At 42.4% G+C, this 27,662-nt stretch overlaps 1 protein-coding gene across 3 annotated transcripts in view; it reads left to right on the plus strand.

The window, feature by feature from the left end:
- The window catches only part of MYOF (myoferlin), a 291,688-nt gene that overhangs the window by 128,642 nt on the left and 135,384 nt on the right, over positions 1-27,662 (plus strand). For all 3 annotated transcript variants that reach the window (XM_082267590.1, XM_082267588.1, XM_082267589.1), the window contains exons 6-14: positions 7,724-7,875; positions 12,062-12,190; positions 13,796-13,858; positions 16,485-16,535; positions 19,654-19,684; positions 20,177-20,292; positions 24,169-24,295; positions 25,923-26,026; positions 26,112-26,180. In XM_082267590.1, coding sequence (XP_082123716.1) covers positions 7,724-7,875; positions 12,062-12,190; positions 13,796-13,858; positions 16,485-16,535; positions 19,654-19,684; positions 20,177-20,292; positions 24,169-24,295; positions 25,923-26,026; positions 26,112-26,180 — 842 coding nt within the window. The remainder of the gene's footprint in view (positions 1-7,723; positions 7,876-12,061; positions 12,191-13,795; positions 13,859-16,484; positions 16,536-19,653; positions 19,685-20,176; positions 20,293-24,168; positions 24,296-25,922; positions 26,027-26,111; positions 26,181-27,662) is intronic.

Here is a 27,662-nt window from a genome sequence, read left to right on the forward strand (position 1 = left end):
CAATCAGCACTGTCCAGACCAGATCAGGGGAGAATGCAAACTCCTCCTACAAGCTTTACTAGGAACTGATAGAAGTCACAAGGAAGGCTGCTATATACTGCTAAGAAAAGCTATTTAGCAGTTTTATATTTACTAAAACTATTGCATTTACATGTTTTGTGTGTGGGAGACCAGATCTAGTGAATGCAGGATCTTGGGTTTAGTAACACCGTACACATTTACACAAACACTGCCTGCAAAGATATGACTCTGGAAAGACATCCCCTCCAGGAGACCCAATGCTGATATCGCTTCTAGGAGACCCAAACTGGAGCTAACACTAGGCATTAACACAGACAAACATGGGCTGACCTATTTGAGAACATTGGCACGTTTTCATTATTTCACTGGCTGCCACTGCACCGATGCTAACTACCCTGTTGCCCACAATTGCATGGATGCTTAGTACGCTGCTAATTGCCATTGCATGTTTAGCCAGGAGCTGGCTAATATTGCCTGCATATTCAGGAGATACTCTGCAACATACAGTGTGGCTGTTTCCCTCTAGTGCCCAGTCTGGACTGGTCATTACCGCCTGCAGTCAGGGTGAATGAGAATTAGGACTGGAGCGAGGCATCTTGGGACATGTAGTCCAGAAGTTCCAAGTTCTGTACTCAGTCTAACTGTTACAAGCTGCAAATCCCAGCCGGCTGGGGGAAGTGGAACAGAATGCTGGGAGAGGGTTTAAAAAGCCTGTGTGGGAGCAGAATCACTCTCTTGGGACCACAGCCTGGATCTACAAGCAGTGACTCTGTGTTAGAGTTGCAGCCTGTAGAACAGGGAGAAAGCGTCATCGCGAGTGGGTGATGGGAGCATCCACTACCAGCCACTTCTGGTCGTTTAGCTGCAGACTGGAGGATGCTTTCATCATATCCACGCCAGATTCAGCCAAGCTGCGGTGCGACACAAGGTCAAGCGCTATCCCTTGAGCCAGACCCTGCTGGAGCCTGCTTTACAGCCTTCACGCCATTCTTCAACCCCACAGGTCCTAAAACAAAGGACACTGCATGCAGACACCGTTGTCTTGTTTCACTGACTTAACTTGTAGAAGAGTTCTGTGCTACACTTACTCAACTTACTCTTAGCTGAGCAGTGACAGTGTTCACCCTGCTGGTCAGGACACCACGAGTATACTTTACACCACCTTGCTTGTTGGGACACTTCAAGCACTTCATTAAAGTGCTGGCAGAAGGCGCAAGGCCTTCTTTTCTTTTGAGACTACAGCATATTCTCTCCCTCCCTCCCCCCCTTCCCCCCACAAGAAATAAAATGCCACTGGGTGCCATAAGGGCACACACTTCCACCCTGGACTCTATTAACTAAAAGAGCAGGTCCAATGAATTAAGTGTCATACTTTACTGAACTAAATTCAGGGTTCATGCAGCTGTTTGGGACTGTGGAGTCAGGGAACAGAAGGGAGTGGTCTGACATACATCTGGTCATTCTCCTGCCCTTATTTGGCCGGTATCCATAGAGCTCAATCTAGGCAGAGTTTGCTGATTCTGTGTGTTTTTTTTTTTTTTTTTTTCTACTGCAATTTATTTATCGCTGTTTGACTCTTTCTGATTTCAGAGTTACTTGTCCAAATCTTATTCCCTGCAAGTAACCAGTTTTATGTTGTTGAATGTCATTGCCATTAATCTTTCAGCAAATAAGATTTAACTACTTGGTTTGACTTTGTGTGTTTCCAAGTGCTTTAGTTAACACAAGAATGTCAAAACCCAGAGTGTCAGAGGTTGTAGGGAGGACTTGCAAGGTCAGGGCAACTAGTGCGGGGGGGGGGGGGTAATGATTCATTAAGTGGCTCTCGCGGGGGTAGCGGTACACATGGATTCTCAGAACTCTGCTGTCTGCTAATGCAGAAGTGCTCACTGCCTCGCTGGCTGCCCTTGCCCCAATGCTCGGGTGCGCCACTGGCTGCCCTTGCCCCAATGCTCGCGTGCCCCGCTGGCTGCCCTTGCCCCGATGTTTGGGTTGTAGGGAGGACTTGCAAGGTCAGGGCAACTAGTGCGGGGGGGGGGGTGGGTAATGATTCATTAAGTGGCTCTCGCGGGGGTAGCGCTACACATGGATTCTCAGAACTCTGCTGTCTGCTAATGCAGAAGTGCTCACTGCCTCGCTGGCTGCCCTTGCCCCAATGCTCGGGTGCGCCACTGGCTGCCCTTGCCCCAATGCTCGTGTGCGCCACTGGCTGCCCTTGCCCCAATGCTCGCGTGCCCCGCTGGCTGCCCTTGCCCCGATGTTTGGGTGCCTCGTTGGCTACCCTTGCACCAGTGCTCGGGTGCCCCGCTGGCTGCCCTTGCACCAGTGCTCGGGTGCCCCGCTGGCTGCCCTTGCCCCGATGTTTGGGTGCCCCGCTGGCTGCCCTTGCCCCGATGTTTGGGTGCCTCATTGGCTACCCTTGCACCAGGGCTCAGGTGCCCCGCTGGCTGCCCTTGCACCAGGGCTCAGGTGCCCCGCTGGCTGCCCTTGCACCAGGGCTCAGGTGTCCCGCTGGCTGCCTTTGCACCAGTGCAATTGCAAACTACCACACTGGGTGCCACTGCAATGGCATGCATTTCACTGCAGGGTGCTGCTACACCATTGTGTATGTACATTTGTTCTATGTGAACGGAGGCAAAAAATGAATGTTAGGCCAATTCCCAATATTGGCCCCAATCCGTTTTCTTAAGCAACTGAAAAAATCCTGGCCAAATACAGCTTGATAAAAAAACAAAAAGCCACAGCCCTGGTTTTGAACATATGCATTTTGCAGTTAATACTTATATGCACTGCTATATTGCTGATGTATGTGTTCCAGTCTAGTGGTACAGAAATCTATTCTGAGTTACCTTGGTATAATGATTATAATGTCTAATGGACTGTCTGAACCTACCTTCTGTGTGTTCATTTGTGCTCCAGCCACCATTTATTCTAGCCCGTTCCAATACATTGAGTTCATTTTACCACTAAACGTTCTTGTGTCCTATTTCCTGGTGGTAATTCACAGCCAAGTTTAAAGGGGTGTATATATACTCATGTTCTTATAAGTGTTTGCACTAACTTTCATTCAACCAAGTGTGTCAGAGGGGCTGAGGTTGTTGGAGTTGAGGCACAGATTATAGAACCCAAATTATCAAGAGGCTCCTTCATGGGTAGCGTTGCATACGGTTTATACAGCACTCCTAGCAGGCATAAAAAGTGAAGGCAATAGTTTGGACCAAACAAACTAAACTTCACTAAAAGCTGGTGATCCCCTTTAAGGGTGTACAGCATTACAAGCAATTGGAAAAAGCACCTGGGCAAAATTTTACCTAATTGGAATCCTGCAAAATATTTAAATTAACATCTGCAAATCTGAACCTCATCCCTATTGAAGAGCTCTTTTAATGGCTGCAGGAAAACTTCTGGAAGTATGCTAAATCTTTTCCTGAACCTGATAATTGTACGCTAGTGTTTTCAAGCCAAGATTAAACCACACCAGTGTGCCTGAGGCCTTGTGCTGCCTTACTGAAAAATCCTTCCTGACTTCAGGAAGAATTTATAGAAGCTAGTTTCTGGAAGGCTTCTGTTTCTATAGGTTGTTCCTTTTTCATTATTTGGCCCACAGCAATCACATGGTACCTGGCTACCTGTACAATGTGGTTAACTGTACGCAATCACAGCCATAAGCAAGCTGTTCTTCAATGGAAAACCCATTTGTGACACCTAACTATTGCTTATGCAATGATCATCACTGTATAAGCAAATACCATTGGGAAAAAAAAAAAAACCCCGATCACCCCACCCCCAGAGTAGTAGTGTCACTGGCAACACGGAGCTACTCTGACAGGGTGTAATAAAAGAGAAAAAAATATTTAAAAAATTAAATTAAAAAAAGTGGTTTTCTTTTCTTTACATTCGGTCACCATTCAGTATACCTGGCCACCGCTGGTCCGCCATGCCAGTCCTATGATGATGCTGTACTGCACTGGTGATCGTGTGTATATATTAAAAAAAAAAAAGTAATTTTTTTTGTCACAATTGTTTGGAAAATAAAAACAACTTCAAAAAACTCACCATGGATCTTCCTACATACCTTGGACTGTCTCTACTTTAAAAAAAAAAAAAAAAAAAAAAAGAATTATTTGTACTGTACTGACATTTTAAGGGCCTCAAGAAATGAGGGACTGTCTGTACATCAGGATTGATCAATTTCCAAATATACCATAGCTTACAGACACTATAACTTTCACATAAATCGATTAATAAACACTTATTGGGATTTTGTTTATTCACCAAAGACATGTAGCAGAATCAATTTTGGCCTAAATTTATGAAGAAATTTAATTTTTTTTTTAGATAGCTTTTATAAAAAGAAAGCAAGTTGTTAAACCGGAGCTTCACCCAAAAGGGAAAGCTTCTCTTGTTTGACCCCCCCTCCTGCCACATTTGGCACCTTTTGGGGGGAGGATGGAGCAGCAGGTACCTGTTTTTGACAGGTACCCGTCCCCACTGCAGGGTTACCTCACCAATGCGAGGTCCACCTGGGCCATTTACAAAGCCACAAGGCTTCACTGCCGGTTGCCCTTACAAGGAAGAGCAGCGGTGGAAGCACCGAAGGGCCGATATGAAAAATCGGATGGGGTGCTGACATTGTGGGATCCCTGGACAGGTAAGTGTCATAATAAGTCAGCAGCTACAGTATTTGTTGACTTTTTATTTTTTGGTGGGGGGGCTGGAGCTCTGCTTTAAGTAGCATTTGACATCTTCCAAGTTTTTAATGTAACCAAATGCTTGGCTAAGAATAAAGCATAAGAAAAACACTGGCTGCGGCTGCTCTATGTAGCTCCCCTGTGGTGCAAAACTGATTAACGGCTATGTTAGTAAAAGGAGTTGGTTGCTGAGCAGGAAGTGTTCAAAAGACTGAGTCAGGAAGCACTGCACTGTGGGAGTTGTAACCCAGAGGAGGGGAACTCTACTGTAATCAAAAGCTTTGAACCGCATTTCCCAGAAGGAGATTGCTAGGAGGAAGGAAAAACGAGAGGCATTTTCTCAGACATGTACAGGACACAGCTTCCTTTTGCTGTGAGTGAGACCAGAGAGCGCACCAGTGTGCACCATCACTGCTGCATATTAATGACCTGAGTGGGATCTACAGCCCTGAATTCAGGCTGCTGACAGCCAGTGTCACCTGGGTGCTGAGCAGAGAGGGGACTAATCACTGTGTGATTGGATGATGAGCTGCAATATCACTGTGATTAGTAAACTGCTACTGTGGGGATTTAACTATCTGCTGCTGTAATTGTGCCCAAAAACTACCTGGTTAAAGAATTAGGACTAAAGACTGTCCCATTGCTGCTGCTATACAGAGACCTTCACCTATTTCTTATGCGAAGAGGTACCTTTCAGGGGACATTGCAACATATCCTAGTCATTCTCCTAGAGATCACTCTAGACTAGTTAAAGTAGTATTATTCACAATGCAGTTAATGCTTATGTCCTGTGTATTGCTGATTTTGCTGAAGAGGGGCTGAGGGATTTTCTTAGATTTGAGATGCAGACTAGAGAACCCAAATTACCAAGTAGCTTCTGCGGGCGTAGCGCTACATTTATCCCCAATTATTACATTTCTAAATGAAGCAATTATAATCCTATTAATATCCTACATTATCAATGCTAATTGCTTCACCTGTAATTCTGTAGAGCGATCTGGGAGGCATGCCCTATTGGTAAGGAAAACCTCAGCCGGAAACCACTGTTGTAATTGTACAGCCGAACTGTCTTTATTACTCAACAACAGCCACCAATCTAATGCCAGCCCATACTGAAAATTACATTTTAAGAATTGATATGGCTGGTTTCTATAAAATACCGTATTTTCCGGCGTATAAGACTGGGCGTATAAGACAACCCCCCTAATTTTCATGTTAAAACATAGGTTTTGGGCTATAGTCGCCGTATAAGACTACCCCCCTTCCGAAGCAAGGCAACACCATTGAAAAACATCAGATTTCTCATAGATCTCCAAGGTACCCTAGTACTGTAATACATGTAATCTCTCATAATATCTCCAAGGTACCCTAAGTATTACCAGTAGATGTAATCTCAAGACGCTGGCTGTGTGGGAATCCTGTACCGGTATACCGTATGTACCGTAGCTTCGGCTACATACAGTATACCGCGCTGAGCCAATCACAGCGAGCGATGTATTCTATTATTGAATGCAAAGCCTGCTTGGATTGGCAGAATCAGAGAGGCGGGCTGATGTTACTTCGCCAATCCGAGCAGGCTTTGCATTCAATAATAGAATACATCGCTCTCCCTGATTGGCTCAGCGCGGTACACTGCATGTAGCCGAAGCTACGGTACATACGGTATACCGGTACAGGATTCCCACACAGCCAGCGTCTTGAGAGATTACATCTACCGGTAATACTTATACTTAGGTTACCTTGGAGATATTATACTCGGCGTATAAGACGACCCCCCATTTTTGGGGGATTTTTTTGAGGTTCAAAAGTAGTCAAAAATTCAGAAATTGAGTTTTTTTCCAGATTATTTGATAATAAGGACTACTGAGGAGAACATTTAGGTTCAGGATATGTGCTACCTGCCATGCATATAAAGGGGTTTCCATTTTCAGCTAAACTTTGGAGTGTCTCCAGACGCCTAGTATGGTTAGCACCTACGTCATATGTTAACTCCTCCTGCACTGTACACTTTCTTTTTTCTTTTATAACATATTCGTCATGTTTGCCGAGAAGAGTCTATAGAGCTTGTTTAAGGCGAAACAAATCCTTTGTTTGCGGTTTTTCTAAACCTGTTCTTCTTGTTGGATCCCTACATGGATTACCACTGTTCACTTCCTGTTAACCATGCATGTCTGGGTGTAGTTTAAAAACATGTGGCCATACCTTTAAACTGTCACTTTACTAGGCTTTGGAACTCTAGAAATGGTTATGTATAAATAGCTGTCACATACACAGCTGAGGATTTCCTTGTTCGAACATTTCTTATTATAAACGTTGTATGAGTTATTTTTCTGCCGTGTTCAGTCATAAGTAAATGGAGGAGCTGGTAAAAGAATCCTTCTGTGTTTTACCTTCACTTTAATTTAACTAGCCCTCAGCCCATTATAAACTAGCACCATTAACAACTAAAGAACCAGCTTCATTATAAGCTCTTTATGATGGCTGTAAAGAAATAATCTGCTATAGCTTGCCATAGGTATACAAAGGTAGTCTGATGTAAGGCAACATCCAACTGACCAAGTTGGCCAGCTAAGCATGTACACCTGGCTTTGAAAGTTCTCAGTTATCCATGTCATGGTTTATCTGGTAGTAGTTGGTCACGTTCAACTGAACTTGTTCTATGATGTTGAAAACCTTTTACCCAGTAGCTTTCTCACATTAAATTGAGCAAGCTATTTATATTAATGGAAAAACTGCTTCAATATTACACAACAAGTCCAGTTGACTGACTAATAAAGGCCATGTATGTTTAGCTTGCCATGCTGGTGTGACTGAATTAAGAAGGGGGCAAGGATAGTCTTCTCCAGGTACAGGCTTATTACAGGGCGATTCTAAGGTTGGAACAGTTGTGTTCTAAATTTATGGGGGGATTTCTTCCCCTAGGGGGGTTCGATTGGGCCTGCACAGACAACCGCCCTCTAAAACTTTGTATACATTTACACTAATCACACCATTAATCATTTCCCATTCAGATAATGATGAAGAAGATGGAGATTTTGTTGACTCAGGATTTAACCCACATATGCCAGGTGTTCCTGGTCAGACAGAAAATCAACTCGCTCGACGCCTTACCAAAGGAAAGAAGACCAGGAGGATTCTTTCAAACAAACCTCAAGACTTCCAGGTAAATCCATGGCGAAACATATAAGATCTGTTTACTTGATGAGGAAATTAAAAGGTCACCTTTTTTAAAAATCCTAAATTCAGATTCTTCTTTTTTTTTTTTTTTTTTTTTTTTTAGCAGTGTCCTTTTGTACAGGATTATTCAGTAGCGGTAATGTTGATGTGTGTGAATGGAATAGCCCTCTTCTAATATACTTACCTTTCACTCATATAGCTTAGAGTAGACCAGACCTTCCAACTTTAAGGACATCTTTTTACAAAAGTTGTAGTTTTGGGTGGAGGGTGATGGGCAGAGCTTTTTTCATTTGGAACTTGGTGGAACTCGGTTTCACCCCTTCTGACTCAGGCCTTCTGCTCACCACTACTACTTGTAAACACAGAAGTCTGGCTTCTGTGTTTTACAAGTGAGAGCGCGTCTCCCAACAGCACCCACACATCTGATCTCCTGAGTGACTCCAACGAAGTGCAGGATGGGGACAAGGGAGATGCAGGTGCCCAGGGTGCACTGCAGATGCCTACACCCCTACTGGATGATCTCCCTGCAAGTAGGAGAGACTAAGCCACGTAAAGTTTATAGGGAGGCGCTAGAGCTGGCTAGGTGCTTAATAAAGCAACAAAACTAAGACCTGTGGAAGATGGAGTTTTTAAGAAGGGGGGGGGGGGGATGATGGGGACAGTGAAGGGGGAATTACATGCAGAGGTCAGAGCTAAAGGGGGGTGAAAGTGAGATGTGGATGGAGGATGCAGGGGTAAGCAGCTGTGAAGGAGGGCTCAACTCTTCACTCTGTATGCAGCACACTTATGTATGAAGCACACCCCTAAACTCTGCACACTGTTTGTAAACCCCGCCGCCCCACCCAAACTCTGCACTTGGGCACTCCTGGTATTCAGTGCCTGTTTAAGATCCTCCCACTGTTGGTAAAATTTGACCACACCCACTTTCTTTTGAGATTTGGAAGGTGTGTGTGACTGTGGAGGAGAGGGTCATGGTTGAGTTCCTGCACCTATTTTCCGAGAAAAAAGCCCTGGTGAAGGGGTAAGATGTGGTATTTGAAGTGTGTGTGTGTGTGGGGGGGGGGGGAGGGATATGCAGTACATATCGCATGCACATTTCAACATGTTTTATCCTTTAAAAACCCTGCAAGTATTGAGAAATGTGCTCAACTCCTAGGTCCTCTAGTGGGCCAGCCCATTTTTCTGCTGTTGAACTACTCAAACCCACCCTTATGCACAAAATAGAGACTTATCCTTTTGTAGTCCCCAAAAAAAAAAAAAACTAGGAATAATTAGATTTTGAGATGACACAGAAATTGTGCACAAGACACATGGCAACTCTCAATAACACGTTTTCATTATTTTTTTTTTATTTTTTTTGTACCCTTTTGAACAGATGTAACAAAACATTTTCAGTAGTATATTTAACATACCATCATGTAGCAAGTATCTGAAGTTCGTTAGCATTTACATTCATGTTAACTTTAGTTGTACATGTTATATTGGCCATACATGGCTCAAGTTTTTTCCTAATAGTAACTAAACTGATTCCTCCATCCATACAAGCGAGGTGGATGGCGGAATCTTCCCTATTGTTGTATGCTGACAGTGGGAACTCATCAGAATACACTGATCTGAGCTGCATTGCTTATTAATAACTTGATCATTAAATCGACTTCTCACAACTGGGAATGGCTATGGATGGATTTCAATTTCAGACGCTCCCTGCTGAACTGGCCAAATTTCAATCCATCTCTGTCTTGCTTTAGAATCAATACAATATGGCCCTATCACTAACATTAAGAGTCCCCTTACCTTCTCTTGTGGTCTCAATGTCTTGCTTGCTCTACCAGTTAGATGTTCCACTTTACTATTGCTAACAATAATGATCCTGCAGCTTTTAGCCAGCAGAGGAGTGTCTTCCATTGGATAGAGTGACAGCTTCGACTTGGTAATTCTGCCGTTGGTGGGGTGTTGCTACCAGCAGAATAGCCAGTGTGACATACAATGCAGTCTGGCTATTTAAGTATGATTCATTTCAAAATCTCAATAGAGGGGTCTAAGGTGTAAGTGTAGCTTTAGCCCCGGTACGTCCTTGTTTTCCTTCAACGTGAACTGATAGAGCACAAACCTTTGATTGGATTATCTATAGAAACCACTCAGTATTCATGCATTTAGAGCAGTCAAAGGCAGGGCCATCTTTCCGTATGGTCGCGCTGGGCAGTTGCCCAGGGGGCCCTACCTGCCCAGCTACCCAGCCAAGCATTACTTCTGACTCCCGTGTGCATCCCCCTGCCAAACTTAGCAGGTGGCAAGTACCTTTCGGCACTGCGCTGTTGTCAAGCCACCTGGGCTGTGGAGGGGGAGCCCACAACTGCAGGAATGCCTGTCTGCTTCCACTGAAACAGGCACACACAGGACAGTCGATTCTGACTCCTGTCAGTGTGTTCGTTCACTGGACCCAGCCACCGAACTTGTAAGCTGTCATTAGCCTGGCACTGCTCTCAGGCTAATCGGGCCATGGAGATATGCCCACAGCAGCAGGCGTACCTGCCTGCTTCCAAGGTCTGCCAGGAGACAGGCACACAACAGGACAGCCGCAGCACAAGCCGCAAGGACGGGGGCACTGCTGTAGAAGCCTAAAGTGGAAGCCAGCATGGCAGAAAGGAAGACAGGGTAAGTACTAACTTTTTTTTTATGTGCAGAAATTAATATTGTGTTCTTGTTTTTTCAATTTCTTGTTTTTCAAGCTTGTTTTATATTGTCCAAATGTTTTAATGTTTAAACACTGATTTTGTTGGCGGTACCAATAAATAAAGCCTTATCGATTAATTTGCATTGCATTGCCCGGGGGCCTATAATCTTAAGATGGCACTGGTCAAAGGGTGTGCCCTCTGCGATGGTTTTCCTCTCACTCCCAGAACTATTAAAGTATAACTAAAAGCAAACTTTTTTTTTTTTTTTTCGGACAGAGTAGAGATGGATTACAACACCTGTCAGTTTTCATTACCTCCATTTGTCCTGATCACCATTAGCATTAAAAGTGAAAGTTAAAAAAATCCCAAATCTTGGGTTGTTTCCAGAAAAGTAATAGAGGGGAAATCTTCCAATGGGGATACTAGTTCTGGTGACCTGGGGGTCCCCACGAAATTCCCTTAAGTTCCAGGGATTTCCTAGTACTGCCTCTTTGGTTATGGGACAGGAAGTGGAGGGAAATCTCCCCAATGGGACATAGATGAAAAAAAAACTGCGGTTATGGCCCTCCCTTACTCTATCCAAAATGAAAAAAAAAAAAAAAAAGTTTTGCCTATAGTTCTACTTGAATTAAAGGAGCAAGAAAAGAGCAAGGTTAATTTGTATACACAGTCCTGGGATTTAAAAATGTACCAATGTGCCCCTGTTAGGCAGATTCACCCACTCTATTTGTTCTCTTTACTGTTCTCACCAAAAGTGAAAAACAGAAGCCCAAATTTTGGCTTGTCACCAGAAAAGGAAAAGAGGGGGATCTTCTGATGGGGACACTATTCTGGTGACAATACCCAGGGATGCCCTCACTTTGGAAGGCTTTCTTCTCCCTTCCTGTTTCAGCTATGAGACAGGAAGTGAAACCAATCTCCCCAATGGGCACATATGACAAAAAATAAAACAAGGTTATAACCCCCCTAACTTCATTTTAAAGTGGGGAAAAAAAGTGCTTGCCTTTTTAGTTCTACTTTCTAGAGGGAAAGGATAAAATGGCCACTAGTGACTCCACTTTTGGTATCTTCATTTGTTTATAAATGTTCCAATACAAGGACATGTGGCTGATAAGAGGAGGAATCTGGTCAAAAAAAAGCCTGTTGGTAGTTTGATTTTCAGAGGCGCCCGAAGTGGTTGTTCAAAGGATAGGCACGTGTCACCTGCCTAAGTAAAACATCCCGTTACTTTATTTCACAGAATAAAACCTGTTTTGTGGCTTTAAATTGGTACGCCTTCAGTTCAAGGTGATTAAAATGTGTGTCTGTGGAGAAAAAGTTGTCATATTGGTATTTGTATGTCGTTGAAAAGGCCAGGCTTTTGTTTTTTTTTTCTTTTTTGATTCATGTGATATGTTTCTTTGGCTGAAGGTGACTATAGTCATGGTTTCTTCTATGACATGGTTTTAGCATACGCAAGAAAGATTCAGCATAACATTTTCATTTTTTTTTTTACAGATTCGTGTTCGCGTGATTGAAGGACGTCAACTGTCTGGTAACAACGTGAAACCGGTTGCGAAAGTTAGCATCTGTGGACAGACTCACAGGACAAGAATCAAACGAGGAAACAACCCATATTTCGATGAGGTATGTTCTGCATTGACCTCCAGCTATGAATAGTTCAATTGTCATCTGCTCCTCTATTTGCATCACAGGTGTGCAACCTAGTGGATCGTTGGTGAAACTTCAGCGTTGATCGTAATAGAGTTGTTTTTAAAATGCTTGCGCTAGTAATATCTTATATTTTATGGTTTGAAGCCAAGATTTCAATGTAAACAGTCACAGAATAAGTAACATTTTAACCCTTACACCGCCAGAGCCCCTCCCCGACAAAAAAAAAAAAAAATATGAGTAAATATCCAATAGATAAAGATGAGTAAATACCCAACATGTCAACACTTAAAATTGTGTGCACCTGTGAAATGGTAACAAACTTCGGTACCCTCTAGGCTAGTGTTGGTGAACCTTGGCACCCCAGATGTTTTGGAACTACATTTCCCATGATGCTCATGCACTCTGCAGTGTATTTGAGCATCATGGGAAACGTAGTTCCAAAACATCTGGGGTGCCAAGGTTGGTTTTAAAGCATCTATAGGGCAGCAGTTTAGAGTTAGTCTTGAATAATGGGCCTAGAATTATTGCTCTCACTCTGGTGTGTCCATTGATATGTAACATGTGCAGCACAATCAGTGTTTTCATGCAGTGCAGGGGTTCTAAATTTTTGGTTGGGGGGGGGGGGGGGTTTAGGTGCCTGGGTGGGTGTTACTTTCTGTACCTTTTTTTTTTTTTTTTTTTTTTTCTCCTAAAATGTTTTCATCACATAGGGGACAAGTTGGTGATTGGTTCTCTTTAATGAGACATTAGGGATCTAAAAGGGCTGACAAATTCTCTCCCAGCCCCTATGGGGCTGTCCTGAGTGGCCAAATGTGAGGCACCAATGTAGTCACATTGGAGGGAGATAAATGAGTCACAAGCTCCCCTTACCTAACAGTACCCGGTATATTGCTATACTATACACCACTAGGCAGACTGAACAGCGGGGGACTGAAAGGATGGCAAGTATTTGCAGCTGCTGGGGTCGGCAATAATGTGAATCTGGTTGTCTTACATGAGCAATTCGTAGCTTGCACCTTTTTTGTGTGCTATGTAGTAATAAACTCCTTTTGGGCCAAGTGACCGGTGACCAAGAAAGTGTTAGCACTTAATAAATAAGTTATTTAAGTTGAATATTTTTTTTTATTTCCCTAACCTAATTTCTGATTTTTTTTTTTTTTTTTTTTTTTTCCTTTACTAGGCAAAAGTTTTGAATTTAGTAGAATATAACCTGCTTTTCTACTTTCTATAATTCCTTCCATCTCTTTAGATATAGCCTATATAAAAAATAATAAAAATATTTTTATATCTTATCCTAGTCCAAAAACCAACCTGAGCTATCCCCCTAGAAAGCTGTCACTGCTCACTGGCAATCAGAAGCGAACATCACCCTCCCTGCAAGCTTATGTATACATACTCCTTGTATACGTGCAGCTACAGGGCAGGGAATGATTGGTCCAGAACAGGTGACCGCTTCCTGGTAGGATATCTTAGGTGGGTTCGTACTAGGAGCCAAGCACGCCTGATCTTATCTCTACTTGTGATCATGCCCCATTCTATGTTCTCCCTTTTGAAATTATTATTTTTTTTTTCCTACAGATCTTTTTCTACAATGTGAATATGTCACCATCTGAGCTGTTTGATGAGTCCATATCAATCCGCGTAAGAAACCAATGATGAAATTGCAAAATTTTCAAATGCTGTTTGGCCCTTCACCGTAGATCAGGAGAAAATTTGCAGGCCCTTTTTTTTTTTTTTTTTTCCTAGGGCCTTTTACTGAATTCAGTGGGCAATTCTGCATTAAACCATTTCAAATTCCTTTATAGTGCTTTGTCCTTTCGGCCAAAACCATAACACAGTGCTGACTCCAACAGCACACACCCCCCCCCCCCTTCTTCCAAAGAAACAAAAAACTTCCCTACTGCAGATAGCAAAAATGACAACCTATGCTCTTTAGTACTTAAAGGAGAAGTTTGGGGGTTATATGAAAAAAAAAAAATAAACTCAAACATACATATTCACCTCTAGGCTGCAGCATCAGGTTGATGCTGCAGCTGTCCCTCATCGGCTCGAAGACCAAGAACTCGAAGACCAAGAACTGAGCAATCGCATGTCTGCTTATCGCTCAGAACGCGGTCTTCTCACCTTTCACTGTCAGTCACTGCTCTCTGCTCTGCCCCTCCCGCGCTCAGTGGAACACTGGGCTAGACCATGGTGGGCACAGCTGACCCCAGCTCTCAGCCTTGTGCTGAAAGGCAGATCCAGCTTGTCAGGCAGCTGGGTGGATCCGAACAATATGGTCAGGGTCCTTCTAGAGCCTTTAGTGGCTCTGTGATGTCAGCCTACAGCGGCCTATAGCCTGCTATAAACTGACCCATGGTCTTTGGAGTGCAGAAGTATACAAAAGGCTTTGGCCATACTTCTCTATGAGAGCCTTCAGCATACAAGATACAATGTTACAAGTCTCCTCTCCCAGCTGTTATACTGGAACATTTGTTTAAAGTGGATGTAAACACCATTCTTGAAATTTGACATGGGTGCATATATTTGTAGTGTTTACTTATCTCTCTCCTAAGCCCCACATCTTTCTGCTGCTTCATTCCTCTGTTATCAGCATGATAACTTTTGACAAATTCCCTGACACATGAGATAAAAGCAGCTAGAAATTTGTGTCAGGGAGGTAACTTGGAGATAGATTAGCAGAGAGCTTGTCTAGTCACAGTACCGCTCTGCAAGTTTCTTTCTTCCTCTGCCTATGTGGCCTGGGGGTGTGTGCCTTTCCTCGAATCGGCTCTTCCCCCAGTGTATGTCCCCACTCATACTCACTGCTGAAACCGGAAGAAAAATTTCTAACATGGTGTGCACTTTCTAAAGAGCCTAGAAAGCTGAAAACAGCAAATATACTTGTAAAACTTATGTAGGGAGATTTGTTTAATCTCTGTGTATCATCTAAGGCTGTTCACTGTGTAGATGTGAGGGTTTACAACCACTTTAAGGCTACGTTCACACTTCTGAATTTTGCAGAAAAGCACTACATTACATTTAACATGATTTCCTATGGGTTACATTCACATCTGTTTGTTTTCTACCACTGTCTTTTTTTTATAAAGGGTCATTTACTTTTGGTTCCATTTGACTTCAATCGAACATGCTTAAAAAAAGTGCTTGCATTTTTTATGCATTTCCACTGCATTTTTGCTGGTTCCCCCACATGACAACAGAAACCGCCCCAAAAATGCAGAATGCATCAAAAGCACATAAAAAAAGCACCAAAAAGGTGTAAAAAAAGCAAAATGCTTTAGGAAAATCAGCTGTAATCTAGCCCTAAGTAAGGGAAGTTGAGCTGGGAATTTTCTTAGACATGCACCTAGCCATAGCCTTAAGCCTGGTACAAGCTATTCGCTTTTTTTCCATTCAAACCAGCAGGCTCAACAGAAAAAAACTGTCCGCAGTCGGTTGGAGCCGCTGTACTAACGATCCAACGTTAGTACAGCGATCTTCGCCGCTGAGCTATTGTGTTCTGACGGCGGGGAATGCCACCAGAACACTCTGATCAGCACTCTTAGCCATTGGCTGAAAGCGCTGTTTGTGAGCCGGACTGCTCTTGGTTTTCCAGCTTGCACGTCTGGCATACACACAGGCGTAATGTCAATCGTTTTTTATTTCAACCGCCCGATGTCTTCCGACATTCGGCCTGTGTGTACAGGGCTTTACACAAGACATAATATGCCTGCTAATTACATTTAAGATCCAGAAAAACCCATTTTGGCTCGGTTCCACCAACTTTCATCCCCATGTCCAATGAGAATGAGTTTACCGTCGCATTGGACAGAGGCAATGCAGCTGACAGGCCTCAGAGCTATGACATCAGGAAAAGTGAACCTAAACATGAGCCTTTTCTGGCTAACAAAATAATAGCAAGCAAATCTATGCGGTCTGCTCTTATGCAGAATTCCAAAAAATTCAAAATGGAGTACAGACTTACTTTGATGTTGACCTGACTGTTCTGTTTAGGCCAAAATGTTGTTTTATAAAGATTTTGTATCTACTGATTAATGTTTTTGAGGAATTTTGCTTATGTTAAGCCTCCTACCCATATTATTGGTGCTTTGGGCTTTTTATAACCATGGTTCTAGGCCAGTTTGAGATTTTATTGAGACCTCAAATTGTTCTACTGGCTATTACCTTTGCATTCCTATTATATAGTTTGCAGTTTGAGTTCATAAAATTAACATATTGCTTGAGAAACACTTTTTGTATAATACGCACAATTTGTTTTTTTCCACAGCTATTCAACTCTGGGTCTATTCGAGCTGACAGTTTGATAGGAGAATTCAAGGTAAAAAAACAAAACCACACTGGAGGGGGTTGGGACTGCGAAGGTTTGTTGTCTGTGCTGAAAAAAGGGAGTAGCTCTTTCCTCTCTTTTTTGTGTTGGCAAAATAAAACTGGTGTGATAGGGTTTTGCCACGACTATTTAGGGTTCCAAAATGTTTCACAACAGAAAATTAATTTGGGTACGAAAACTAACATAAACCAAATTACTAAATGTAACTCTTGGCCCAAACTTTTACCCTAACCGAAATTTGACTTAAAGCTGTATTAAACTCCCAACGCAAACCTTTATTATGTTGCAGCTTACCAGTTCATACATGTGATAGCTGCATAGTTTTCTTTTTTTAAGCTTCCTTTTCTTTATTTTCACTTAGTGATCCAGCCAGTAAGTCTGTTTTTCTACAGAACAAGATGTCCTACAGATATAGCAGCTCAGTGCTTGAAACAAACCACTTACCACGAACAGGTGTATTTATGTAAAACCCAAGAGGAAAAAAATGTAATGCCAAATGCCAGCTAACACATTCTAAACAGGCACAGCAGCTTGTTGGTGCATCAAAATCTGCTAGTCCTGTCAACACTTCCCTGCCCGTAGACTTAACATTGCTGCTGTGCATAGGTGGCCCCTGTGCTCCTTTATAGAGAATGGGGACACTTTTAATACAGGAGGTGTATGACTAACAGGATCACCAGGTTAAAAAAGAAAGGAAAACAGCCTAAAAGAAAACGAATGCAGCCACCACATCTAATGATTGGTAAGACAGAATATATCACAAATTTGGGTTGGAGTTCATACCTATTTAACCCTTAACCTGAACCCGTTCTAAAACCTAACCAGAAACTGTAACCCTAAACCAGAACCCATCCGTTATCACTCTGTAGCACTGTCCCCGTAGGACTTTGTGTGATGACTTCTTGGGTCTCCATCTGATTACCTGCAGACAGTCACTAGGGGATTATTCACACATCCATCCTTACTCCCAGTTTCTCGTTACTCACAGTTTCTCGTTACTCAAACAGTCCATGGGATTTAGTTATATATTTATTGTGGGACTTGGATGGGAGAAGGGAATAGTGGGATACTCCAGGTTGAACTATTCACAGTAGATAAGGACAACTAACTTGGCCTCACCAGGTTATTTGTGGAAGCAGAAACGCTACTTTAACCACACTGCTTTTTGTATGGAAGAATTAAGTCTTCTTGCTCTCTATAGCGGCAGACTTGATGAACTTCATTATCTTAAGGTTACTCTCTAGCATCCTCTTGACTGACACCCGTCCACTGACTCTTCTAGCTGAAGGGATGGCCCTCACAGGAGAGGCCCTACGACACAGATCTGCACTCACTGTAGGCAGAATCAGATCCTTTCCAGTGTCTCCTTTCCAGTAATTTCTGCAAAACCTCTGGGTTCAGCTTCTTTAACTCTCAGGCCCTCAGGTTTACCACCTGAGGCTGCATGGCAGCTTCTACAGAGGGGCAGCTACCCCCTCCCTCTGGGACCCTGCTCTTTAGCTGAAAGACCCAGAGCACATGTGACCTTGGCATTTATACAGTATCCCAGCATGCACCAAGGCACTTTCTTCTGCCAATCACCAGGGCTGTACCAATTGCCTGTGCACTAATTTGTTAGGTTTCCTCCCACTATCCAATATGCCTCCCTATTGGACCCGTGTGAAACACTTCAGACAAGCTGAGCTGCACCTGAGCACCCTCAGCAGACCTCACGAACATATCCTGCTTTCTGGTAGGCAGAGAGCAATAGAAATGTATCTGACAATCTCTCTGGTAAGCAAAAAAGATCCACATCTATACACTCTCATCTAGCACCTACCTAGGAGGGTGTTTTAATTTGTATCCGTTTTACATGGGCCGTGAATTTAATAAGTTTGCATACTTGATGGCAAACTTTTTTGCAGAAAATACAATTATTCTGTGCGATGCAACCTTACCGAGGCATTCCCTGCCCCACAGCTGCACGTATAGATACCTCTTGTATATGTGCGTCTGCAGAGCAAGGAATGCCTTGGATGCCTATGATTGGCGGGGGAACCCTGTCAGGAAGCCTGGGGACAGGGCTGCTGATAGAAATCATCGGGCCCTATACCGCCTACCTGACAGGGCCCCCCCTTCCCCTCTCAGTGCCCTGCAAATCATAAGCATCCAAGGCTCTGCAGGCGCACGCATACAAGAGGTGGGCATAGGTGCGACTGTGGGGCAAGGAATGCTTCGGCTGCTTATGGATTGTCAGTGTGCAATGACTGCTTCCTGGCAGAAGCTCACTAATAGATATTCCATGAGCCTTAAGGTACATCGTTTATGCGGTTTTCTGTCGGAGCCAGTTTTGTTTTTTCATTTAACAAATCATTTTAGGCCTGAAGATTACATAAAACCCCCAAAGCATAATATATTTTCTGAAAGCAGATACCCTAAATAGTGATAATTCCAAATTTTGATGTGACCTATTGGCCAATATTTATCAAATGCAAAATTTCCGTAAAAATACACTACAGTAATTTTAAGACACCTAAACGCTATACAATGTATCACCCAATAGTAAATATCGAACATGTTAAGCCTTAAAATTGTGTGCAGCCTATATTTTCCATTAGGATTATTTTCTTTACAACTCATACTCCTGAGCCCCTCTGCTGGACTGATGGGGCCCAGATATATGCATTTGAAGTCCTGGCAAACCTATCAGCCTGACCTAACCCGGTTATCTATGTGAAAACCGCTGCACCACATAAGATTAGCAATAAAGCTGCCTGGGCCCCCCTGCTGAGCTTATGTGGCCCGGGCCTGGTACAAGGGAATCGGTTGAACGGCCTTATCGGTGGCCCTGCCTGGGGATATTACCCTTTTATTGGTGAACTGGCTTCCTGGTGTTTGGGATATCTGTGGGAACTCCCTTCACAGGCACAATGATACTTAAATATTATATAGGAGGTCACTGCAAAGCTACAGGCAGCACAACCTATGCTTTTATTGTCATCGTGCTGTGTGTTCGGTTAAGACCACTGAAAATTGGTTACAGTCTATATTATAGTTTATTATATTTTTTTAAATGCATTGTGAATGTCTTTCAAAGAATGTATAACAAACTGTTTCTTTACAATTCTAGCTTGATGTTGGATTCATATACGATGAACCAAGTAAGAAAATATATTTTCTTTTTTTTTTTTCAAAGTTTTTTTCTTTTTAATTTGGCTGTGGTAATACAAAATGTATTTCCCTGCTTTAAATTATTCTGTAATATTTATGTATTTTCCTTTTTTTTTTTTTTGTGCTCAAGCTTTTTTTTTTCCTGAGAATTATGAAATATTACAAATTCATATTTTACATTCAGAACTGCAGTTTTCATGGAGCTCATTCTGTTGCTGTTCAGTGACATTGACTAAAGTGACAGGGGGAGAAGATAACAGACTTCTGCATAGATGGAAATAGTTTTTATTAGTAAAAATGTATTCTAGGTAACTGTAACTGGTCCCTCAATATCTATCTCTGATTATATCTAGAAATGTTCCTTAAAATTCAGTTTGTCTGTTATATTGCCTGTATTTTTTTTTTCTTTCTTTTTTTAATGATTGGAGAATGGTGACAGCCAGGAAATGGAATTTATTTTTATTTTTTTTTCCTCTTAATAGGTCATGCAGTCATGCGAAAATGGGTCCTTCTCCAGGATCCTGATGACCAGAATGCTGGGGCTAGGGGATATCTTAAAGTCAGCATGTTTGTCATTGGCACCGGTGACGAGCCCCCTGTGAGTTCTGCTGTGATGCACACATTTGTATATGAATGAAAGTAATGACCCTAGGCATCTGAGGAGAGTTTCATTTTTTGCTGTAATACAAGAAAGCAACCAAGCAGAATCCAACCTTACTTGTAAGTGATTGGCCAAACTGGAATTAAAATCCAAGGGACTCTGGGCGGTTGCAGGACAAGGTCATCCAAAGCCCAAGGCAAAGATGCCAAATTGCGCCACCCCCGGAGGGTGGGGTTGGGTTAAAAGCAATACAAGCAATATGGTGCACCAAAACATTTGTAACATTTGAGTTTGACAGCAGTACACGTCTTATCCTGCAGTAAAATATGGGGCTAACAGTGATGTAGAAAAAATTTCCCCAGCAGAAGTGTGAGAGAAAAAAACCTCCATGTTGGTGGTGTCACTGGAAGAAAGAAATGCCCCTTACGTCAGTGGTGTCCCAAAAAAAAAAAAAAAAAAAAAAAAAAAGCTGCCTTTAGGCCTTTTAAGTCACTGGAAGGAAAAATGTATCTGTGTTAGTGATTTCATTGGAGGGAAAAAGGTCCCTGCGTCCATGGAGTCACTGGAAGGGAAAGATACCCTTGCATCAGTGGTGTCACTGAAAGGAGAAATGTCCCTGCATCAGTGGGGTCATTAGGTAAAAATGCCCCTGCATCTGTCATGTCACTAAAGTCTATGTTTCTCTGACACTGGGAAAAAAAAAAAAAAAAGGACCTGTCTATGGTGTTGATGGTGTCCCTATAAGAAAAAAATGCTGTTGCGTCAGTGGTGTCATGTAGAAGGAAAAATATCCCCATGTAGGTGATGTCTTGTGGACTGATTTGGCAGTGCTATGAAGGGAGAAGAACTGAGAGGGTGGGGACCCTGTAGGGATTTCATTTAAGTATGGGATCCTCTTTGGCTCTAAGGGTTAGTTTACCCTAGCGTTATCCCTCTGAAGTGTGATTTGTGGTGGATTACGTTTCAGAGGGCATTTGACAGGTGATGAGGAGGCATTATGTCACCTGCTCACTGTCTGTTTTAACCCCTAAAAGCCTGCACCACTGCTTGCAACCACATGCATGGCACACGGTTGCAACGCAGCCCCATTTGAGTTGAATGGGTTGGGTTTGGCAGGTGGTACTGCCCACTGAACATGACAGGAGGAATAATTCTTTACCGCATGTTCAATTTTGACATGCGACTATGTCCATGCAGCCGCAGTGTCTGCATCCACTTCTTTTGGCTGCCTGCACACAGCTCTGAGGTGGATGCAGATGCAGCAAAAAGAATCGAGGAGAATGGTTGGAGGACAAGAAAAATTGCAGCTTAACTGTGTGTTGCATTGCTCCCCAACCACCGGTGTAAATTAGCCCAGGATGCCGGGTGGTTATGAGAGGAAGAGGTGAGCTCTGGTGTTAACGTGCTCCCCCACCCTCTATGCACTTACAGTTCATAGTCAGTGAAGCACCTATCTGGGAATGAAGGAAGCTTTGGCTTCTTCTTCTGCCCCGATCATGTGATATGTCACATGACAAGGGGAGGAGGAAAGAAGGGCAATCTGTACTCTCCTTTAGGTGCTCTTGCTGAGAAAGGTGACTGTCCTCAGCACAGGCGTTGCCCTGCCTTCTCTCCAGCCCACTTTACACTGCTGTTGGATAAAGGAAAGCGCAGATTCCCCCCTCCAGCAGCAATCAAGGCTCCTGCACTGTACTGTATTGTAAATGACAGGAGTGATGGCAGCATCGCACCCATCATTCAGGCAGCTGGAAAGTGAGGCGCTGACTGTCTCCCAGCTCCTCCTCTCAACATAGCGCCACTGTGTCAAAGGCAATCTCCCCTTCTGCCCCCCCCCCCTCTTGTGTCTGCCCTGCCTGTGGGGTGCCCTCTGGATTATGCTGCAGAGGATCACATAGGGCTCAGATTCAGGTAATAATCTTATTTTAGCCCAGTTGCAGTGTTTGTCACGTACCTGGTAGAAGAGCCTGAAGCCATGAGGAAGGCCTCTCTTAAACCTCTGACTCGGGGCCCCTGATAGAGCAGACAGGAGGCACAGGAGAGTGCCTGTTGGTCTTGCTAGCAGCAGGGCTGGACAAACTCTCTGAATCGAGCAGGGGGTGACCATCCGTAGACCACAGCAGAGCAGGAGTGCCAGATGGATGACAGTGAGCAGGAGACAGGAGCAGGCTGGCACTGGTGACCGCAGGCAGGTGGTGAGCAGACACCAGAGGAAAATGGGAAGAAGCGTGCAGCGGGCAGTCCAGCAGTGAGGGAGACAGAGACAAAATCAGACGAACCAGGTCATACATAGGCAGGTAGATCAGGTGCAGATGTGTAGGCAGGAGTGAAGTTTGGATGTAGGCAGAATCTGTAACAGATCTGTGGGGCAGAAGCAAGATCAGAGGCAAGCCGGGATCAGTGCAGGTGGAGTTCAGCAGTACATTAAAAAAGAAGGGTTGGGACTTTGTATGAGGCTCATATGGTTGGGACTTTGTATGAGGCTCATATACTAAGGTGCCTCCATCCCTGTATCTAGGAGAGACCAAGGAAAAATTTGGGACTTTGTGTGAGGTGTGTAACCACCCATAGATGAGGATAAAAATGTAATAAAAACAGGTATTTAAATCTAGTAAATGGTAACAATATTATATCCTAGTTGGAACAATTCATGAGATTTTAATACATGGATGATATAGTTGAACCAAAGCATACTAAAGAAGCTGTAAAATTGGTTTGCTAAACAATCATAATAATATACATGATAGGCAAAAGTTGATAAAAATACAAAAATCGGAGTAATTCATAACCACAGAGACTGCATCCTAATGTGCTCTACGCGTTTTGTGGGATTCACTTTTTCAGGAGCAGGTGCAATTCATGTATCTACAAAAAATATATGTGAATAGCAATATATCTAAATATTTGACATACATTTGAAGCCATGCCTATCACAAATTATACTTGCAGATCAACTCAAATTATTGCCACATTGGGTTTGGGATTAAGGGTCTTCTGGAAAAGTCTAAACCGGGAACTGTGGGAGTAATGCCTGCGCATGTTGGTTTGGCATATAAGGACTGCAGAAAAGATTGCCAATCTCCATAAAGTGAATGCTGGTGCCTCATTTAGCTGTCCAAATAAAATTCTATACAAATATTGTATAATCATAAAACAAATGTATGGTTTGGCAGAATAATCTATATATATAGTGTATCATTCTCATGCTGGCATAACACCACCACCGTGGTGACGTCCTGTCTGACATGGAAGAGGCGTGGGGCTGATGCACTGGGGCCCCAACCCACCCCCGCCTCCACATCAGAAAAGTTGAGGAGGAGGGGAGGGTGGCCGTAGCGCATCTCAGTTCCCGGGATTGGGCAGAACCAGTCCCCCCACTAATCCACATCAAAAAGGGGCAGACTAGTGATTGCCAGGCAAAATCATGTTGAATATACCAGTAAGGATATCAAATACATATAACTAAATATAGAAATAGCAGTAGTCAAGATGAGCTGGGTCGGAAACAGTAGTCAGAGGCATAGTAACAGGTTGCAGGTATGCACGGGAATGCAGGTATGCATTGGAGCTTTGTAGACAAGACAGCACTAAAACATAGCACAGGCTCAGTTTAAATAGCCTGCTTGGCTCCAGTGTGCGCAACAGATGTGCGCATGTGCATGAATATGCCCGTGCATGAGCATGTGCAGATTTTCTACATGCATGTAAAGGAATATGAATTAACCTGTGCCTATTTACAGGATGCTGTCCATTTCTGTCTCCTGGTATGCCCTTCCTGACAGTTTCCCTAAATCGCATTGATACATACTGACTGGCTTCACTTGTTTCACATGATAACATGGCCATTAATAGCATGTAACGCTTGCCTATTTTCAGGTGGAAAAAAGAGACAAGGAAAATGAAGCTGATGATGTAGAAAGTAATCTCCTCCTCCCTCCTGGCGCAGCACTTAGATGGGTCACCTTCCTCCTGAAAATCTACAGAGCTGAGGATATTCCACAGAGTATGGAGCTAATTCTACATAATGAACTGGTTCATCATTTTGTCAGGGTGGTTTAACTTTGCACTTGACATAGTTTTGGTTAGGGTTGGGTAATTCTGTACTAAGTAACTTTTTACAAATGACCACAGCAAGAGTATCTCTAAAGTAGATCTATATAGAATCCATGAAAAACAGATTTGACCTCACTTAACCACATCTGTATGTATACATGAGAAAAGAGATTGCGGGCTGAAACAATTCAAGCTCAGTCTATATGGATCGAACTTTATAGGCTCAATATGGGAGACCACACAAGTCCATTCTATAAAACATATGTTTATTAAAAAAAAGTATTCAAATACATAGGTAAATATAGGCATAGGCTGCCTCCACTAGATTCAGATGTTGACACAATCAAACTCATATGCCCCACTATAGCTACTGGAAATGATAAATAAGTGTTCTATACAGCAAGATACGGTTGTGCATGGAATTCCTAATATTTCGGGTAGTGAGGTCAACATTTCGCCAGTTCAAGGCTTCCTCAGGACCCACAATACTAGTAGTAGGGCAGCACTATATATCAGAAAATGTACAAAAATAATTAAACACTGCATACTATATATAAAGTAATAATGTTACTCAATGTGTAAAAAGTTTACATCACAGTGGTGAATCAGGGTGACCAACAATGCTTAGGGGCAGGCACAAAGACACAAAAGCCAACCGCTGTGAGGCGGAGCCCCGCCAGGGACAGCAGGGAAGTGCAGAGATCTAGAATGTAGAATAGGGCCACTAAGTAGTCCTTGTATGAAAATAAACTAGGCAAAAAACAGTTACTAGGGGGATACTTACTGGGGCTGTAGGATAGAGATACAATTGTAAGTAAGCATAGATCATAAAGTAGATGGTGTGAACTCCCTAATAAAACCTAGGATATAAAGATTGAATGGGATATAAAGAATCTATGTAGCAACATAATGTAATTGATTTGAGAACTCCCTAGCCAGCTACATCAGGTTTCCTTTTCTTAATTTTATATTTTCTTGGCTTGGTCAATGTGCCGTTATTTGTGAGTGGATGAGTCAAAATATCTTTTTTATATGTGCATAGACGATTAAACCAACCATGTTTTGGGTCTACAGAAAACCAGGAGTGTACCATGGTTCAGTAGTCCACCATGTTTTTTCAGCTATAAGGGGTTTTCAAAGAGGAATGCTGATAATTTATGAACTTGCTACAACCAGACTCCTAAGTAAACTAAAGTGGTCTCATGTTTATATTGATTTCTTCAGGAGTAACTATTCAAAAATTAAGCTGACATTTTTAACACTTGTAGGTCTTCTTGAGAACCAAACAGAATAAAAGGGAATGTTGAGCAATGCTGCTTTATTTGTTAGAGATTGTATTGTGAGCATACAGCTTGGAAGTGAAAAGTAGATCATGGATCAGCCTCTGGCCTCAGAGACTTGGAAGTAGATACATTGTTGAGCTAATCTAGGTAGCCATATATCACTACTGTGGTACACCAATAAAAGCTATGTTTGCATATTAATTAAACATGGTAGATGGATCTTGAAGTAAAGGTAAATGATCAGTTTTACCTTTACTTCAATATCCATAGAGAGTGTTTCTTGTTTTTCCATAGTGGATGATGCTTTTGCACAGTCAGTTAAAGAACTGTTTGGAGGTGACTCGGACAAGAAGAATCTAGTCGACCCATTTGTAGAAGTGTCATTTGCTGGAAAAAAGGTATTTTAGTCACAATATCAAACCCACGTGTTCCTTTGTTTTTGTGATTCCTGTCTATACTCCCTATTTTTTTATTTTTTTTAAGGTCTCTACTAAAACAATCGAGAAGAATGCAAATCCAGAGTGGAACCAAGCTGTCAATCTTCAGATAAAGGTTAGCGACCATGACATACAGACATAGACAAAATTGTTGGTGCCCTTACAACTCATTGAAACAATGCATCATTCCTCCTAAAGTGATCAAACTAAAAACAATTGTCTTTTGTGTATACCTGAATCCCTTTGGTATGTCAGAGAAAAGGAAAATAAGGGTGAAGACCAATATGATACATTATTACCAATTCTACATAGAAATTCAAAAATGGCCTGTAGATATTTGTTGGTACCCCTAAAAAAGTGGATCCTAAAATTTTTAAACCAAACCCTTTCTTTATAAATTAAAATCATAAATGTCTTCAATCTTGTCTCCCATACTCCCTATACACAGCATTATTACATTTGCCATTTCAGCCTATTTAAATTGAGAAATATATGAATTCTGCTGTTTAATATAGTTGTGTGCACCACACTAATCCTGGAACATGAAGCAAGGAAATTTTGTCTGAGGAGATTAGAATGCGAATTATAGTCTTATATGTATGGGTGGTTCCTGCGCTATCTGAGGATATGTGTTTTTCCCTTCTTACTGCTGCACCACAGTACTGGTACCAGGAACCAGTTAATACAATGTATACAGTTTAGGTGGGTGATGCGCTTCAGAAGTGGATATAAAGTAAAAATATAAATATAATAAATGTATAAAAGTGTTCTGGTGATAAAAAGTGTTGATGTTGGTTAATAAAGGGTGGTCCAATACTTCATATATATCTCGTATATATATATATCAATATAAATAAACTATTCCAGTTATCTTCTATACAATGAAGTGCTGAATGTTTATACTTTCCTAAAAGGTATCAATAAATAAACCGTAGACAAGATAAAAATAAAGATACTTCAAAAAAAATATACAAAGTGCTGTGTGCTCATTTGCTTAGATCAAAAAATGAATAAATAAATAAAGTGCTGTGTTTATAGTGTCCATATATATAGAAATCCAAAATCAAGTGTCATTCCCTTCGATATCATTAAATAAAACAAGGTGCTCTCATGCAGAGTATAGGTGTTGTGACTTGTTGCCTCCACCAGGTGTCACATCTAGGTGCTCTATATTCTCACCTCAATAAGGTGTATATTGCGCCTGTATACAAAGCTTAGTCTCCGAATATCATATAGGCTTTACTTATTCCGGTATCTTGCTCCTCCTTCAAGTGTTTCCTGTCCTATCCTGTTTAGTATTTTGGGGTGCATACACTTTCCGTCCTTAATTCCATATCGTGGCCTCGGGCTCAGTAAAAACATAGGGCAATCATGGTGCAGTATGTCAAACAAGATATTTTATTAAAAACGTAGTTGCACTTACAATTTGTAGATCATTTGAATGCGGGTAAATTCTCAATACAGCGTGGGGAGCGTTATCGCTCCGATCTCTAACGTCACTTCCGGTAGTCTGGCGGCTCCTCCTACGCGTTCGTCCCTGAGGAAGTCACGTGATGTGACGTAACGCGTAGGAGGAGCCGCCAGACTACCGGAAGTG

This window comes from Pelophylax lessonae (genome assembly GCF_965119305.1).
Source record: "Pelophylax lessonae genome assembly, chromosome: 9".
NCBI lineage: Eukaryota > Metazoa > Chordata > Amphibia > Anura > Ranidae > Pelophylax > Pelophylax lessonae.